Consider the following 14,759-nt stretch of genomic DNA (forward strand, 5'->3'; position numbering starts at 1 on the left):
CCCTCATTCTCCTGCTACTTATGACTGTAAAGGTTGTGGCAACTGCCAGGGCATAAAGGAGTGGTGCCTGCGGTGTGGCTGGGCTCTCAAAGTCCAGAGTCCTCAGCTGTGAATTGTCCCCTGCTTCTCCAGCATCTTCCTCTTACACAGATTCTGAGACCCTGTCGAGCTGCTCCCCAGTCAAGCACCACATGTGGGCAGCTGGGCCACCCCATAGGGAGGTTTTTGTTCAGGGCTGTACCACTGTGGGAGGAAGATGTATACTTTGCATGCAGTAATAAATCCCGACATCCTCAGCCTCCACTCTGCTGATTTTCAGTGTGAAATCTGTCCCTGCGCCACTGCCGCTGAATCTGTCTGGGACCCCAGAGTACCGGTTAGAAACCTTATATATTAGGAGCCTTGGAGGTTGGCCTGGCTTCTGCTGAAACCAATTCAAGTAGGTGTTTCCATTACTGTGTACAAGGCTTTGACTAGACCTGCAGGAGATGGAGGCCGGCTGCCCAGGGGTGACGGGCAGGGAGAGTGGAGACTGAGTCATCACAACATCCCCACTGGATCCTGAAATAAATACAAAGAAGAGCAACGTTATGTAGATACTTTATGCATCATTTTCATAAATTTTGAATTGTTGTTTGTTTCAGGCTATATATTTATTTGTTCATATTTCAAGAATATAAAATTTCAAAATGAAACTCTAGGAATCCATGGCTCAAAGTGGTCTCCAGAAGACCCCACACCATCCCCTCTTTCTGTGTCAGTCTTCCCCAGAGCACAGATCCTTGTTTCTTCTTGAATCTTCCTCACTCTCACAGATCTGAACATCACAAGCCCCATCCTGGAGGACAAGATGTGCACGTGCAGTACATGAAAGGAACACACATAGGAGTGTAGTGAGGCCCCCAGAGCTCACTGCTCATAGGAGGCTGTGGGACCCCCAGAGCTCACCGTTCCACCCCATTCTCCTCCCCCATCTGCCTACTGCCCTTACCGGGGACGCAGAGCATTAGCAGCCCCAGGAGCTGAGCAGGGAGCCTCATGGTGAACTGTGGAGTCCTGAGCAGTCAAGACAAGCTTAGAGCTGAGCTTTTATCTCAGACTCCCAAGGGAAGGTCCTCCCTAGGGCACAATATGCAAATCACCTGGTGGGTGTGGTGGGGTGGAAAGAGCCAAGGGGAGGGTGGGAGCCTCTCTTGTGAGCAAAATGACTTCTCTGTCCAAAATATCTTCTCTGTTGAGAGGAAAACCAACAGGCGTAAAATCTATGCTGCCCATGTGAGAGAAATTGAAGTATTTCCTTTTGTCTTCTCTAACAGATTTCTTGTTTCACAGCACTTTCCCAGGCACATTTTATACTTCTTGTTAATAAGGCCGAGTTTTCACAAATATTTACTAATTCTTATATTTTTGTTCATTTTTGTTTAAAAGAGTTCAGATTTGGCCCTTTCAATTTTTTAAAAATTGAAATAAAACACACACACAATAAAGGACAGAAATGTTAAATAATACAAATGAATAAAGTTTTATATATATTCTTCACCCAGATTAAACTGTAGAATACTTCAGAATCTCCAGATTCTTCCCTCATGTACATACCTTTCAGGGAACAGCCGTTTCCCAATCCCAGTGAAGGAAACTGGCATTCTGACGTCTATCCAGATAGATTGGATTTCTCTACGTGAAACCTTATATGAATGGAAGTAAACATGTTTCTTTGGTCTAGCTCTTTTTTTGTTTTTGTTCCCCTAGTACTTTTGAGACCTTCCTTCCTCCCTATGGATTCAAGTTACTGTCTGCTGTTATTTTTTGTGAATCTGAAGAATTTCCTAGAGAATTTCTAAAGAACGCGTCCTTAAGTAATCATTTCTCTTCATTTTTGTTTATCACGAAATGTTTTTCTTTTACCTTTATTTTGAATGCATACTTTCAGTGGATATTGAATCCTTGGTCTTGTTTTTTTTTTTGTTTTCCAGCATTTAAATATGTCATTCCACTGTTTTCTAGCCTCCTTTGGGCATGATGAAAAGTTAGCTGATGATTTTATCACTGTATTTCTGTATACAGAGAGTCGTTTTATGTTTGATACATTTGAGATTTTCTCCTTGTCATTGGTACAGCATTTTAATCATAGTATGTATAGTTATGTGTATCATTGTGTTTGTCCTAAATAAGCTCTTTCAATTTTTTCCTCTAAAGATGAATGTGTTTCATTGCTTCTTGAAAGCTTTTGTCATCCCTCCAAATATTTTTGGCCACTTTCACTCTGTCTTCTCCTTTCTGACTCATTGCACATTTGCTGGTGTTCTTCACATTGACTGATAAACCTCTAAAGTCATGATTATTTTTCTTTATTTTCTTTCTTTTTCAGATTAGATAATTTCTACTAAATTATCTTCAGTTTCATTGATGCTCCTGCCAACTTAAACTCCTGTTGCCCTATCCAGTGAATTTTCCACACTGTTTTTATATTTTTGAACTAGAATTCTTATTTGGTCCTTTTCCATAGTTTCCCTTTCTCTATTGAGAGACCACATTCTTTCAGTCATTATCTTTATATTTTTCTTTTTCACTCCTTGATCACAGTTTTAAATATTCTTTGAAGCATTTATGTGACAACCACTTGAAACTCTTAGCAAAATCCAGTATTTAGGAACAGTCAGAGTCAGCTTCCACTCACTGATTTATCTCAATATGGTTTATGACTTTCTCTTTCTTTTCAGGAATTTTTATGGAAAAATGAGCATTGTAGATAATATATTTTTATACATGTCTCAACTAATACATAATTCTGGATTCTGTTTTATTTTTCTAAGAGTGTTGAATTTCCTTTTAATAGGTTGCCTGGACTTATGCTGCAGAATCTATACCTTACTAGCTGTTTGGCCATTGATATTTCTACTTTTATTCCTTTTAAGTTTTAGCCGTACCTATGTCAGCATAGTTTAGTAATCACCAGTAACTTGGGCATTTGTGTTGCTCAAACTCCTTGAGCTCAATCATCTACCCTCTGCCAAAGTGTATGTGTGTGGCTTGAAGTGGGAACATAAAAGACACCACCTTCATTTTTATACACTGGGCCCACTTGGGTCTCTTCGCTCAAATATGCAATTGCTAAGTCACATCTGCTCATTCTAAGAATGTGTGCAGGGATGATCTCTACAATTCTATGACTGCATGGTTTCCAGTAATCCATTATGAAGTTGTAACTGGTGTACCACTCTCCCCAACCAGGGTCATCACCTTGGACTTGCAAAACTCCGGTCTTTTTCTGGGCATTCCCTGCAGAGTTCAGCACCATTAGCAGAAAACACTGAAAGACCTTGTCCTACTCTCCATCCCAGCTCAAGTCAATCCCCTTGGGCAACAAGCTTCCACTTGTTGCTGCCATTTCAGTTGGTAAAACTAGACTTCTAAAATTCCTGTTGATGAAGTTTGGGTGAAAAAAAGCAGTTCCAGGCAAAAGGCCATAGACTTTTCCTATCTGTTAGTCCGAAGTGCACCATTTTGTAAGCCACTCACCATTTTGTAGACCTTGGTCAAAGTGAAACATTCCACGGGGGTTGGGACTGTGAGAGACATCCTGCCTAACCACCTGACTACAGGGACATCCCTCTTGTCTTCTGCTGGACAGTTTGCCCAAGAAACATTCTTGTCACACCCCGCTGGGCAAAGGGTACAAAGAATATCCTTGGCATAACTGCCTGACCACAGGAATATCTTATTAACGTCCTGTCAGGCAGCAACTCGTACTGCCCAGAACCCTCCCGCCCATACCTGTAAGTACCCCAGCCTGTAAGCAGCAGTGGGTATTAAGCTAGTCCCCCACCTCCACAGTCTTGTGCTGGACATAAAACCTGCTTTGCTGTAGAGCCACCAACTCTCTCGCTGTCTTTCTTTAACCCTTTCCTTCCCTTCAAAACCTAACACTGTCCTTACCCAAAGCTCTCATCCTTTTTCAAGATACAGCCATATCTCCTTTCATTGTGTTTTGCTTTATTGTGCTTTATAGATACTGTGATTTTTACTAATTGACAATTTGTGGCAACTCTGCCTCAGGCAAGTCTTTTAGTGCCATTTTTCCAGTGGTAGGTGCTTACTTCCTGTCTCTATGTCACTATTGTTCAGTAATGTTTTTTAAAAAATTGAGATATGTGCATTTTTTAGGCATAATAATATTGTACATTTCGTCGACTACAAGATAGTGTCAACATAACTTTTATATGCACTGGAAAACCATAAATGCGTGTCATTCCTTTTATGATGATATTCATTTTATTGAAGTGATTGGAAACTAGACCAGCAATATCTCTGAGGTGTGCCCATAACCACGTCTCAATTTATTTGATGTCTTTGGCAATTTCCAGAGCAGCCACAGTGACGAGGTCTGGAGTGAGGGTACCCTTGCAGTGACAGTGGGTCTGGGGCTAGGCATGAGCTAGTCCACATAGACGGGGCTTAGTGTCTGAGTTGCCAGTGCGGGGTGAGACCCTGAGGCTTGGTTCTGGGGCAGCGCAGAGGGCAAGGTTGGTGCCAAGGGGCTGGGAGGTAGCCCTGTCACAGGAGAGATAACAATGGCTCCTTACTGGAGAGTGCATATAGGAGCATCTCCCTCTCTGGGGTGTGCGTGACTATGGCCGCAGGTTACCGCCCAGGCAAAAGCACCAGTGACCCTGTAGAACAGGCTGCTGTGATCCTGGACAAGAAACATTCAAGGACCTCTACTTGGAAAGCTGAATGGTGGGGGATTGCCTGGGTGGCTGTTGAGGTTATCAGCAGCAAAGGCTACAGGGTCCTCTCACAGCGCAGGCTATGGGGCCCACAGTGACACCACTGCCGGCTGATAGCAATTGCTTCCCCTTTCTTTGTTCCTAGAGGTATCGGGGCTCCCAGGTGTGCCATCAGCTTCCAGCCATCCTTTGCGTGTGCTTATTCTTAGCTTTTTACTCTATCCTGTTGCTACATGTTTGGAATTGAACTCTTCAGCCCTTCCAGGGTATTGGCCTCCTTGAATAATTGTCAAATTGCTGGGTTTTGTGAGGGGTGAAGCCTGGTAACCCTTACTCTGCTATCTTGCTGACATCAGTTCCCCAGGACATCATTTTGATGATGATATTTTGAACTTTGCCCTGACACTATTATGGAATAATACCTAGGCTTGATAGAGTGAGAATTAGAGCATTTAACATGTAAGAGGGATATGAGTTGTTTGGGCCACAAGAGTGACTGATGCCAGTTATATCCTTCAAGATATAACCTACAGGTTCGTCTAATAGGGTATCTCTGAATGAGGTTTCCATGATGTCATATGCCTATCTCCCCCTACAGTTCATCAGAATTCTGAATCTCGTATTCTTTATAATTAGATTTTCCTCTCTGTAGTTAATTTCTTCTATATGTATTCATCAAATAATATTTTTAATTTATTTGCTTAAAACCCTATAAAAGGTAATTCATACAAATAAAACCTAATTTATGAATCTTTGTCTTTGTGCCTGGTGCTTTGTGTGTCCTCTGTAAGAAATTTCTTTCTGCACTTGTTTTTGATATATATTTTTATGCTCTTTACTAAAAGCTTTATGATTTTGCCTTTTTATTATCGTTTATGATTCATTTAGAGTTGATATTTATGTAATATAGAGGTGAAATGTAAAGGTCATATTCATTTTTATGTAATATAGATATCTTATTGATCCAATACCGTTACTTATTATATATTTCTCTACTGTTTACTGCTTTGGCCTGAACGTCCACATCTCATCCAAGATTCCTGTTTACCCCATGCCACAATATTAGAAAGTGGGGCTTTTGGGAGCTGATTATTCATGATGGTTCCACCCCTGTGAATGGGATGAACACGCAATAAAAGTAGCTTCACACAGAGTTTGTCTCTTTTTCCCTTCCACCTCCACCATGTGAGGACACAGCCACAAGCCACCATCTTGGAAGCTGGAGCAGCCCTCACGGGATGAAAAGATTGCCAGTGCCTTTACCTTGGACTTCCCAGCCTTCAGAACTGTGAGAAAGTACATGTCTCTTGTTTTAAATTACCTGACCAAGATATTTTTCTCTTTCAGTAGGAATGGTCTATGGTAACACTTTTTTTTGAAATGGAGTCTCTGTCACCCAGGCTGGAGTGCAGTGGTGCAATCTTGGCTCACTGCAACCTGTACCTCCCAGGTTCAAGTGATTCCCCTGCCTCAGCCTCCTCAGTAGCTGGGATTACAGGCATGTGCCACCATGCCTTGCTAATTTTTGTATTTTTAGTAGAGATGTGGTTTCACCATGTTTGTCAGGCTGGTCTCGATCTCCTGATCTCGTGATCTGCCCACCTCGGCCTGCCAAAGTGCTGGGATTACAGGTATGAGCCATTGTGCCTGGCCCGTGGTAACACTTTTATTGTAAATTGGGTGACTACATATGTGCAGATCGGTATTTGGATTATCTAACCCATTGCACAGGGTTAAAGTCCTCACCCTTCACCAAATCAAAATACTTTAATTAGTGTTATTTGTAGCAGGGTTTGATATTGCCTGGTGTTATTCCTTCCATTTTGTTCCTTTTTTGGTTTTTTGTTTTGTTTTGTTTTGTTTTGTTTTGTTTTGTTTTGAGACAGTCTTACTATGTCACCCAGGCTGGAGTTCAGTGCTATGATCTTGGTTCATTGCAACCTCTGCCCCCTGGGTTCAAGTGATTCTCCTGCCTCAGCCTCCTAAGCAGCTGGTACTACAGGAATGTGCCACCATGCCTGGCTAATTTTTTATATTTTTTTAGTAGAGTCAAGGTTTCACCATGTTGCCCAGGGTGGTCTAACTCCTGACCTGAAGCGATATGCTTACCTCCCAAAGTGCTGGGATTACAGGCATGAGTCACCATGCCGGATCTGTTATTCTTTTTTTTTTTTTATTTTGAGACAGAGTCTGGCGCTGTTCCCCAGGCTGGAGTGCAATGGTGCAGTCTTGGCTCACTGCAACCTCCACCACCTGGGTTCAAACGATTCTCCTGCCTCAGCTTCCTGAGTAGCTGGAATTACAGGCATGCACCACCACGCCTGAATAATTCTGTATTTTTAGTAGAGACGGGGTTTCTCCGTGTTGGTCAGGCTAGTCTCAAACTCCTGACCTCAGGTGATCTGGCCACCTCGGCCTCCCAAATTTCTAGGATTACAGGAGTGAGCCACTGTGCCCAGCCCGGCCTGTTATTCTTATGCAAGATTCCAAGGGCTATTTTTGGCCTTTTTAAATGCATGTGTGATATGTATGTATCTATAGATATATATACACACACACACAATAAATATATATAATTTTATATATAATATATAAATAATAATATTATATAATAATATATAATATATTAAATATATATAATTTATTATATATAATTAATATATATAAAAATATATAGTGTGTATATATATAAAATACATCTATATACCACTATATATACAATATACATATAGTGTGTGTATATGTAGTGTGTGTGTGTATATATATGTGTGTGTGTGTATATATATGTGTGTGTATGTGTGTGTATATATATATGTGTGTGTGTGTGTGTGTATATATATATACTTTATAGTGCTGGGATTACTGGTCTGAGCCACCGTGCCTGACCACCATTGCTTCTTGAAGTAGATTTCATAGCACTTCTTTTGCCTTTCTGGTTTCCTAAACCATTATATCCTCTGGTCTTTGAAAAGTTGTAGCTTAGACATGGATTTCCCATATTAGGAAAAACTTTCTATTTGGGTTACCTACAATAGCTTCTCTTTTGTTGTATGAACCTGGACCAATGCTGTAACCCAGAGTCCTCATATGTAATGACTCTTTTATGAAATTAGGAGAGGCACTGCATGTCTGCTGCTGCGGCTGAGGAGGATACAAGAAACTAAGGGTGTAGAGACACCTCCCTTACCCCTTCTATGAAAACTGCTCAGCGACCTTCAGAGTGTGGCTGTGTCTGTGAAACACTCTCAGCAGATGGAGGCACCAGGAAAAGCAGCTGGGGCAGCCCAGCCTCACATATCTGCTTCCTTGGGGAGCTTATTGGGTTTGTAACACTCTAAGAGGGTAACTTTTATACTGATCAATAATAAGAAGTTGCAGCAACTTCAGGCTGCAGGCTGCTGAAGATGAGAATATAATCTGTCCTGGATCCACTGCCACGTAACTGCAGTGGGACCCAGGTTTGTAAATTGGGTGTGTCATAGATCAGGAGCTCAGAAGCTTTTCCTGGCTTCCCTTAGTATCAGGCTAAGCATGGCTAATGCCCTGCCTGACTTGTCTGTCATGTGATGGTGACTCTTATCTAGAGATGAAGACAGCGAGGATGGAGACTGGGTCATCTGGATGTCACATATGGCACCTGAGATGGGAAACGTAAAACTATTAACACTATTAACCATGTTATGAGAGGACTTTCCTGAATAGCCAGGCAGTAGTGACCACACCGGCTGAGTAAATTCCTATTGTTCTCCCTACTTATTTGGGAGCCAGAGCAGCAGGAGCCCTAGGAGCTGAGCAGGGACTCTCATGTCCACGCTGTGTCTTTACAGGTGCTGACTCTTGCAAAGGGTGTGACCAGCCTATGTACAAGTCTTCAGGAACTTGGCTGTGCTTTTTGCAAGATAAAAATTTGCACAGCTGCAAGAATGACTTTATCTCCACAATATTGCACAGGCCTAGTGTCTCCCAGGCATCATAAGATTGATCAGTCCTGCATACACTTGTCAGCAGAGAACATGTTTCTCTCTGGGGGCCACAGAACAGAATCTGTCTACTGTCTTGCAAAGAGATTACTCTTCTACTCTTTTCATAGTTCATGACCTACTTTTCTTGCTAGGTTCCTGTATAAGACCTGGCTTGTTGGAGAAGCACATCTCCTGAATCTGCAATAAATTGTAAAAGTGTCCTGCGTTTGGCGCTGATGAATATTACTGAGGCCAGAGGGATTTCTTTTCTCTGATCCTCTAGAGCCCTTGATGTTGTAAATCATCAGCACTATCAGCCAGAGATGCAATGAGGCACAAGAAAGACAGATGGATTCATAGATGGATGGATAGAAGGACAGATTTATTTATTATAAAGTAAGAAAAAGGAAAATGTTAACATATAATATGTGAAAATAGTGTAATGCTTTGCAAGGAAAGGTCCAGCCACCGGGTAAATGGCAAGGCTAACCTCTTATCTCAAACATGTGATTGTCTTCCTCTATTTCTACATTTACTTTCTTTCTTCTTTCATCTAGGCCAACATCAGAAATTTTCTACCTCCACTTCTGAAAAGTCTCAGCTACTTTCTAGCTCTGTGTGCCATCATGCATTTCCATTTCCTGAGCACCTTGGATTAATACGTGTGCCTTCCACCATTCTTAAGCTAATTTCTTCTGGAAGCTGAGATGTTATCTAAACCCAGTGCTCACGTCTACTCTTGAATCTACTCTTGAATCTACTCTATTCAGTAAACTGTATATCTCTGTATTATCAATCTTTTCCAGTTTTTAAGAGAAAGCAATTCTTAATGTCTGGGTTTAGGCATTTGACCAAAACAGGTTCAGAAAGAAAACCGTGCACCAAAATGAAGGGGAAACCAAAATATTGCACAGGGTGTGAAACCCACACAGTATGGAAAGGACACGTGTTGTGCAGTGGAGAGGGAATCCCACCAGAGGTGTTGAAGCTATAGCAGAGGGAGGAGGGTATCCCCACGTAGGTGCAGGATGTGGGGCACCATCCCCAACTAGCGCAGATGTCACAGCTGAAGCAGGATGAGCAGGGCCCTTCACAAGGGGTAAAGCCATTGGTACTAGCATCAGTGCCCATGTAGATTGAGAAGGTCACCCATGCAGGAATCAAAATTAACAGTGAGCTGGCAAAGGATATCAGAGCTAATGCAGGTTGTGAGGCAGAAGAGGGAAGTTGTCTGCAAGGAGAGTGTAGGTGGCAATGACAGCAGGACATTAGTGTTGCACAGAGACGTTGATCCCATAAGTCAGTGTAGTAAGGATAATTAGAGCCAAGACACCCAGGGAGAAATGTTAGAAATATTTTAAAAGAGCATACTAGAATCAACTCTATGATTCTTGACTGTAGCTGTATCAGTGACAATTCATGGTTTATGTAGATATAGGTAAAAACATAGATGAATAGATGATGATAGATAGATGATAGATAGACAATTGATAGATCATCTTCTCTAGAAGCAATGATACATCAGTTCCACTGCATACATTTAGTGTGTAGATCTTATTTTTCTGAGTACCAATTTGTACTAAAAGGAATCAGTAATCTTTGGAGAAATGGTTGATGTCAGGTCTAAAATAGGGGAAGTGGAAGATGAGCCTGTACCATATACTGCCAGAAACTAAAAAAGTGCTCAGAGAATGACGGGGTAAAAACAGCAGGTAGTTAGAGCCAGTGTGAATGAGGCTCCCATTGGACAAATCAGAGGAGTGGTGACTATGAAAGTAAATGATGATGGTAGCAGATTATAACCCATCTAAGAAAATACAGATCCATGTCTGTATTTCAATTAGGAGGGGGATATTCATGAAGCATCAAGAACATATCCACAAATTCTTATCTCTTTCAAGGAAAACAAGAGTGAAGGTGCAGGGATAAGCCTGGCAGACACCCGCTTCAGCAGGAGTCAAACTGAACCTCGTCAGTCACGGGGCAGATGGAAATCACGCACATCCCAGTAGGATGCAGTGAGAGCACAGTATCGCTTTTGGATCTTCCTGCAACAGGCACGCTAAGCAGAGTTGAATCTTGTAGAAAATTCAACCAAATTTAATTGACAATCTACATGGTAACTGGTGTGTAATCTTCAAAAGCAATAAGTTTATAAAGTCCAAACAAGGACTGTGACACTGTTCTAGATGGAAGACAACTAGAAAGGTACAAGCCACCAAAGGCAACCCATGAATCATTTTGTTACAAAAGATATTATCAGAACAATTAAGAAAAGTTGAAATAAACCTGAGGATTAGATGGAGTGATACACAAATAATGATACCCCGATTCCACAAATGTGTTGGTTTATGTAGGAAAATGTCTTGTCTAAAGGAAATACATAGCAAAGTCTTAAAGGGTGGGGCTATGAGGTCATCAAGTTACTCTCAATGGATTTGGGGAAGAAAGTGTTACTTTGTACTATACTTACAAACTTTCTGTAAATGTGAAATTGTTTCAATATTTTAAAAATAAAAATGGCAGCTGTTAAGAGTATGCCCAAGCTATTCTAATCTAAAGTATTTTGTAATGGCACTGAGCCATACCTGTTACAGTGATAAGACACGGAAATTTACTCTAGATGCACAAAGATAACACTATGCTTTCTCAAAAGTGCGTAGTTCACAGACAAATTATAATTTGAAGACACAGGTCTCTTTAGTATCCATCAACTAAGTGGCCATCCTATTCTTGGTTTGGGGACCTCAATGGTCTACCTCCTCGCTACCAATGTAACTTGTTTGCTTTGGTTTGTTTGAGACTGGGTCCTGCTCTGTCCCCTACACTGGAGCACAGTGGCAAGATCACAGCTTACTCCAACCTCAACCTCTTCGGCTTAAACAAACCTCTTGTCTCAACCTCCCCAGTAGCCAGAACCACAGGTGTGTGTCAGCGCTCTTGGCTAATTTTTTCATTTGTTGTGGAGATGGGGTCTTGCTGTGTTGTCTAAGCTAGGCTCAAAGTGCTGGGCTCAAGTAATTCTACAGTCTTAGCCTTTCAAATGCTGGGATTATAGGTGTTAGCCACTTTGCCTAGTGCCTTGTAACTTTATTTCTCTCAGCTCATCAGCATGAAAGTTCTGACTAAGGATGCCAAACTTGATTATCAAAAAATAAAAATCAAATCAAATAGTTTCTTTCATCAACCAAATAGGATGGCCATGAAACTGAAGCCTGAATTAGGATAAATGTTTAACCCTGAATACCCCAGAATCACTGAGGATCAATTCTCTTCAAAGTAGGAGGAAGACAAGATCACATCACCTGGGGAATTGCTGAGTTTCAGGGAAGACGTGGAGGAAGGGAGGATGAGGCTGGAGACAAAGCTAGCTCTGCTGCCAACTCATCAAGGCCAGGGAGCCCTCAACAACCTGCTGGTTCATAAAGGGGCCCTGCGGACACTGACAGAGCATGGTGGTTGGAGGTCTCCAATCTTGGATTTCAATGGAGCTATCGAGTGTCTCAGTAATAACACATCAATCAAAGCTACAAGCACACCCAACAAGAGGGGCCTCTTGCTCTGGGCCCCAGAATTCAAGGCCCCTCACCTGGCTCTCCTCCAGTCTTTCCCACAGAAAGATTGTGCTAATATAGAGCCAATTTTCTTCTACATCACACCCTGGTACTTGGGGCCCTGAAATTACAAATTCGAATGCTCTAACCTTAACTTCCAGGCAGTTGGCCCTTTCTCTGGGCTCCTTCTCCCGAGAGTAGCCATGGAGTAGGCGTTCCCCCTCAGGCACAAAGTGAGGCCAGGGTACTGCTGCTGGGAAGCAGGATGGCATGTGAATGTGTGGGAACTGCCTGTATATGTGTTCAGGAGACCTTGTGTGGTGTGGGAAAAGCAAGAGGTGAGGGAATGGCAGTAAAGTCCCAATTGCAACCCTAAAGCATGACCTGCTATCCCCACACTGCCAGGTGCTGGTGAAGAACCTTGAGAAGCGAAAAATTTCTAAATTCAGACTTGGGCTTCCAGATATTCAACCTGTAGCCAAAATAGATTAGAATGGTCTAGATTTACACTCCTCCCTGGATTAACTAAAACACAGCACAAAATACATGAAACAATTCTTTTCAAGAAATTGGATATTAGAAATTAAGGATATTGAGCCCAGACGGTTTTAAATGAAAGGGGATGAAATTTGGATTGATCCATCTGAGACCCTGAGGAGAGTTTCCAGAGCATTGTGAAGGAAAAGGAAATCCATGAGGTACCTGCGAGTGTCCCTGAATAGAGGAAAAGGAATTGGTGGTCCAGAAAGACAGAGAAACAGAGGAGGAAGTTCAGAGAGAGCCCAAGCTATCCCCGGATGCTTCCCTCAGTATTCCTCAGAGCACTGATGAGTACATGCATGTGGAGACCCTACCTAAGGGTGCAGAAAGACTGACTAAAGGATTACAGGTGGATTCCTCAGTCTCCTCTTTTCGCGTCATGAGATACTGCAGCTGACTGAGAACCTGGTGGCTCCTCTGAGCTAATTTGTCACACACCTTTGATGACATGAAGGTTATTCATGTTGGCCTTCTCTAGTAGGTTCACCTGGAAAGCATTATATATAGCAAGAAAAAAGGAGGCAACAATGCCCTCAGTGTAGAGTGGTCGTTAGTATTGGTTACAAATGTCAACTGCACTAAGCATAAAGGGATTCATTATGGGATATTAAATAGCTCAAAAATTGTTGGGAAGCCTTAAGAACAGGCCCCAGGCAGAGCGTGTGGAACAGTCACAAAAACTGCACTGCCAATTCAGTCTGCAGAGGAGCCCTTACTGCCTGAGATCCCATGGACATTTCAAAAAATTTGAAGTGAAAGAAAACACATATCAACATTTGTGGGATGCAAGAAGGCATTGAATTTATAACCTTGAATTTCTAGAAATATTCATGCATTTTAGCAAATACATTTTCAAACCAATCCCCTGAGTTGCCACCCTGACATACGAGTACAACAAGAGCAAATTGTGCTCAAAATATTTTATTCTTAAAAATGTGGGCATGTGATGAGCACACGTCTAGTATTGCAGCAAAGAAGTCACATCAGCCTGGAAATAAAAACCCACATTAGCAGCTTCACAAGAGAAAGTGGATGGGCAGGGCGAGTAAGTGTGCAGAGAAAACCGGAAGATAGAAAAAGTGAAAATAGGAATCATGTAATATTAATATGGGCTGTGCAAGTGTGAGACCCCTGTGAGCCTTGACTTGCTCAAAAGCAAAAATCGTGCAGTGCAGACAGCTTTCCTTCCTCCAGAGGGTGGGTGAGAGTGGGGTCATTTGGCAAAAGGAGGAGAAAGTGCCCTGAAGGTCATCAGAGGCGGCAGGTGAGGTCACGACCCACTAGGATCCCCTCCCAGTGACGTGAATGAGCATCCCTGAAGCCATGAGGACAGCAGGGAACTTCATGGCTGCTCCAGAGAGGACATGGCAGCCACTCCTTGGAGAATCTGTGGGGCCTGAGCACCCAATATTTGAAGGAAAGAAGAGTCTCTAGGAGGCTTCCCGGAGGGCCCTGGCCCTGTTTGCACAGAAGCGGAGCCCATGCCTGTAAGTGAGGACTCATGGCCTCTTTTTCAAAGACTGTCCAGCCATCTTCGCCTGAGCCCACCTGCTGTGGGCTCCATCTCTGGGCGCTGCAGTTACTGGTGCTGCACTGAGAGGCTGAGCATCCTAGAGAGGCTGTGTTTGAGATTCTCAGGCTGTGCAGGGTCCTGGTGACTGTCCCGCTCACAGGAGAACATGCAGCATCTCCAGGCTGCAAACTGGTGCCTGTGATGAAGAAATGAATAAAATTTTGATTGTATGTGTGTCCTTACTGGTTGGTATGTGTAAAAATATACTCTGGAGACTTGTCACAAATTTGGTCTTATACACCACTTGCGAAAAACCTAATTGTTACTGTCTATATGGTCTGTCCGGTTAAAGCTACAGATTTAATTATACTTGTCATGGAATCCATTATCTTTAATAGAAAATCGTCTCTAATATAACACACTTCCTTAAATCTGGATTACTTTATCCTGTTGATTGTAACAT

General features: G+C 42.3%; 2 gene segments (V, D, J or C); both read right to left on the bottom strand.

Moving 5' to 3' along the window:
- LOC105536462 overlaps positions 1-1,092 on the bottom strand; it is a 3,454-nt gene extending 2,362 nt beyond the window's left edge. Inside the window, 2 exon segments of the V gene segment in view lie at positions 386-561; positions 992-1,092. Coding sequence covers positions 386-561; positions 992-1,040 — 225 coding nt within the window.
- A 13,308-nt stretch (positions 1,093-14,400) lies between these two features.
- Positions 14,401-14,759, bottom strand: part of LOC105536461 — a 40,798-nt gene continuing 40,439 nt past the window's right edge. Inside the window, 1 exon segment of the V gene segment in view lies at positions 14,401-14,492. Coding sequence covers positions 14,451-14,492 — 42 coding nt within the window.

This window comes from Mandrillus leucophaeus, unplaced genomic scaffold, assembly GCF_000951045.1.
Source record: "Mandrillus leucophaeus isolate KB7577 unplaced genomic scaffold, Mleu.le_1.0 Scaffold1599, whole genome shotgun sequence".
NCBI lineage: Eukaryota > Metazoa > Chordata > Mammalia > Primates > Cercopithecidae > Mandrillus > Mandrillus leucophaeus.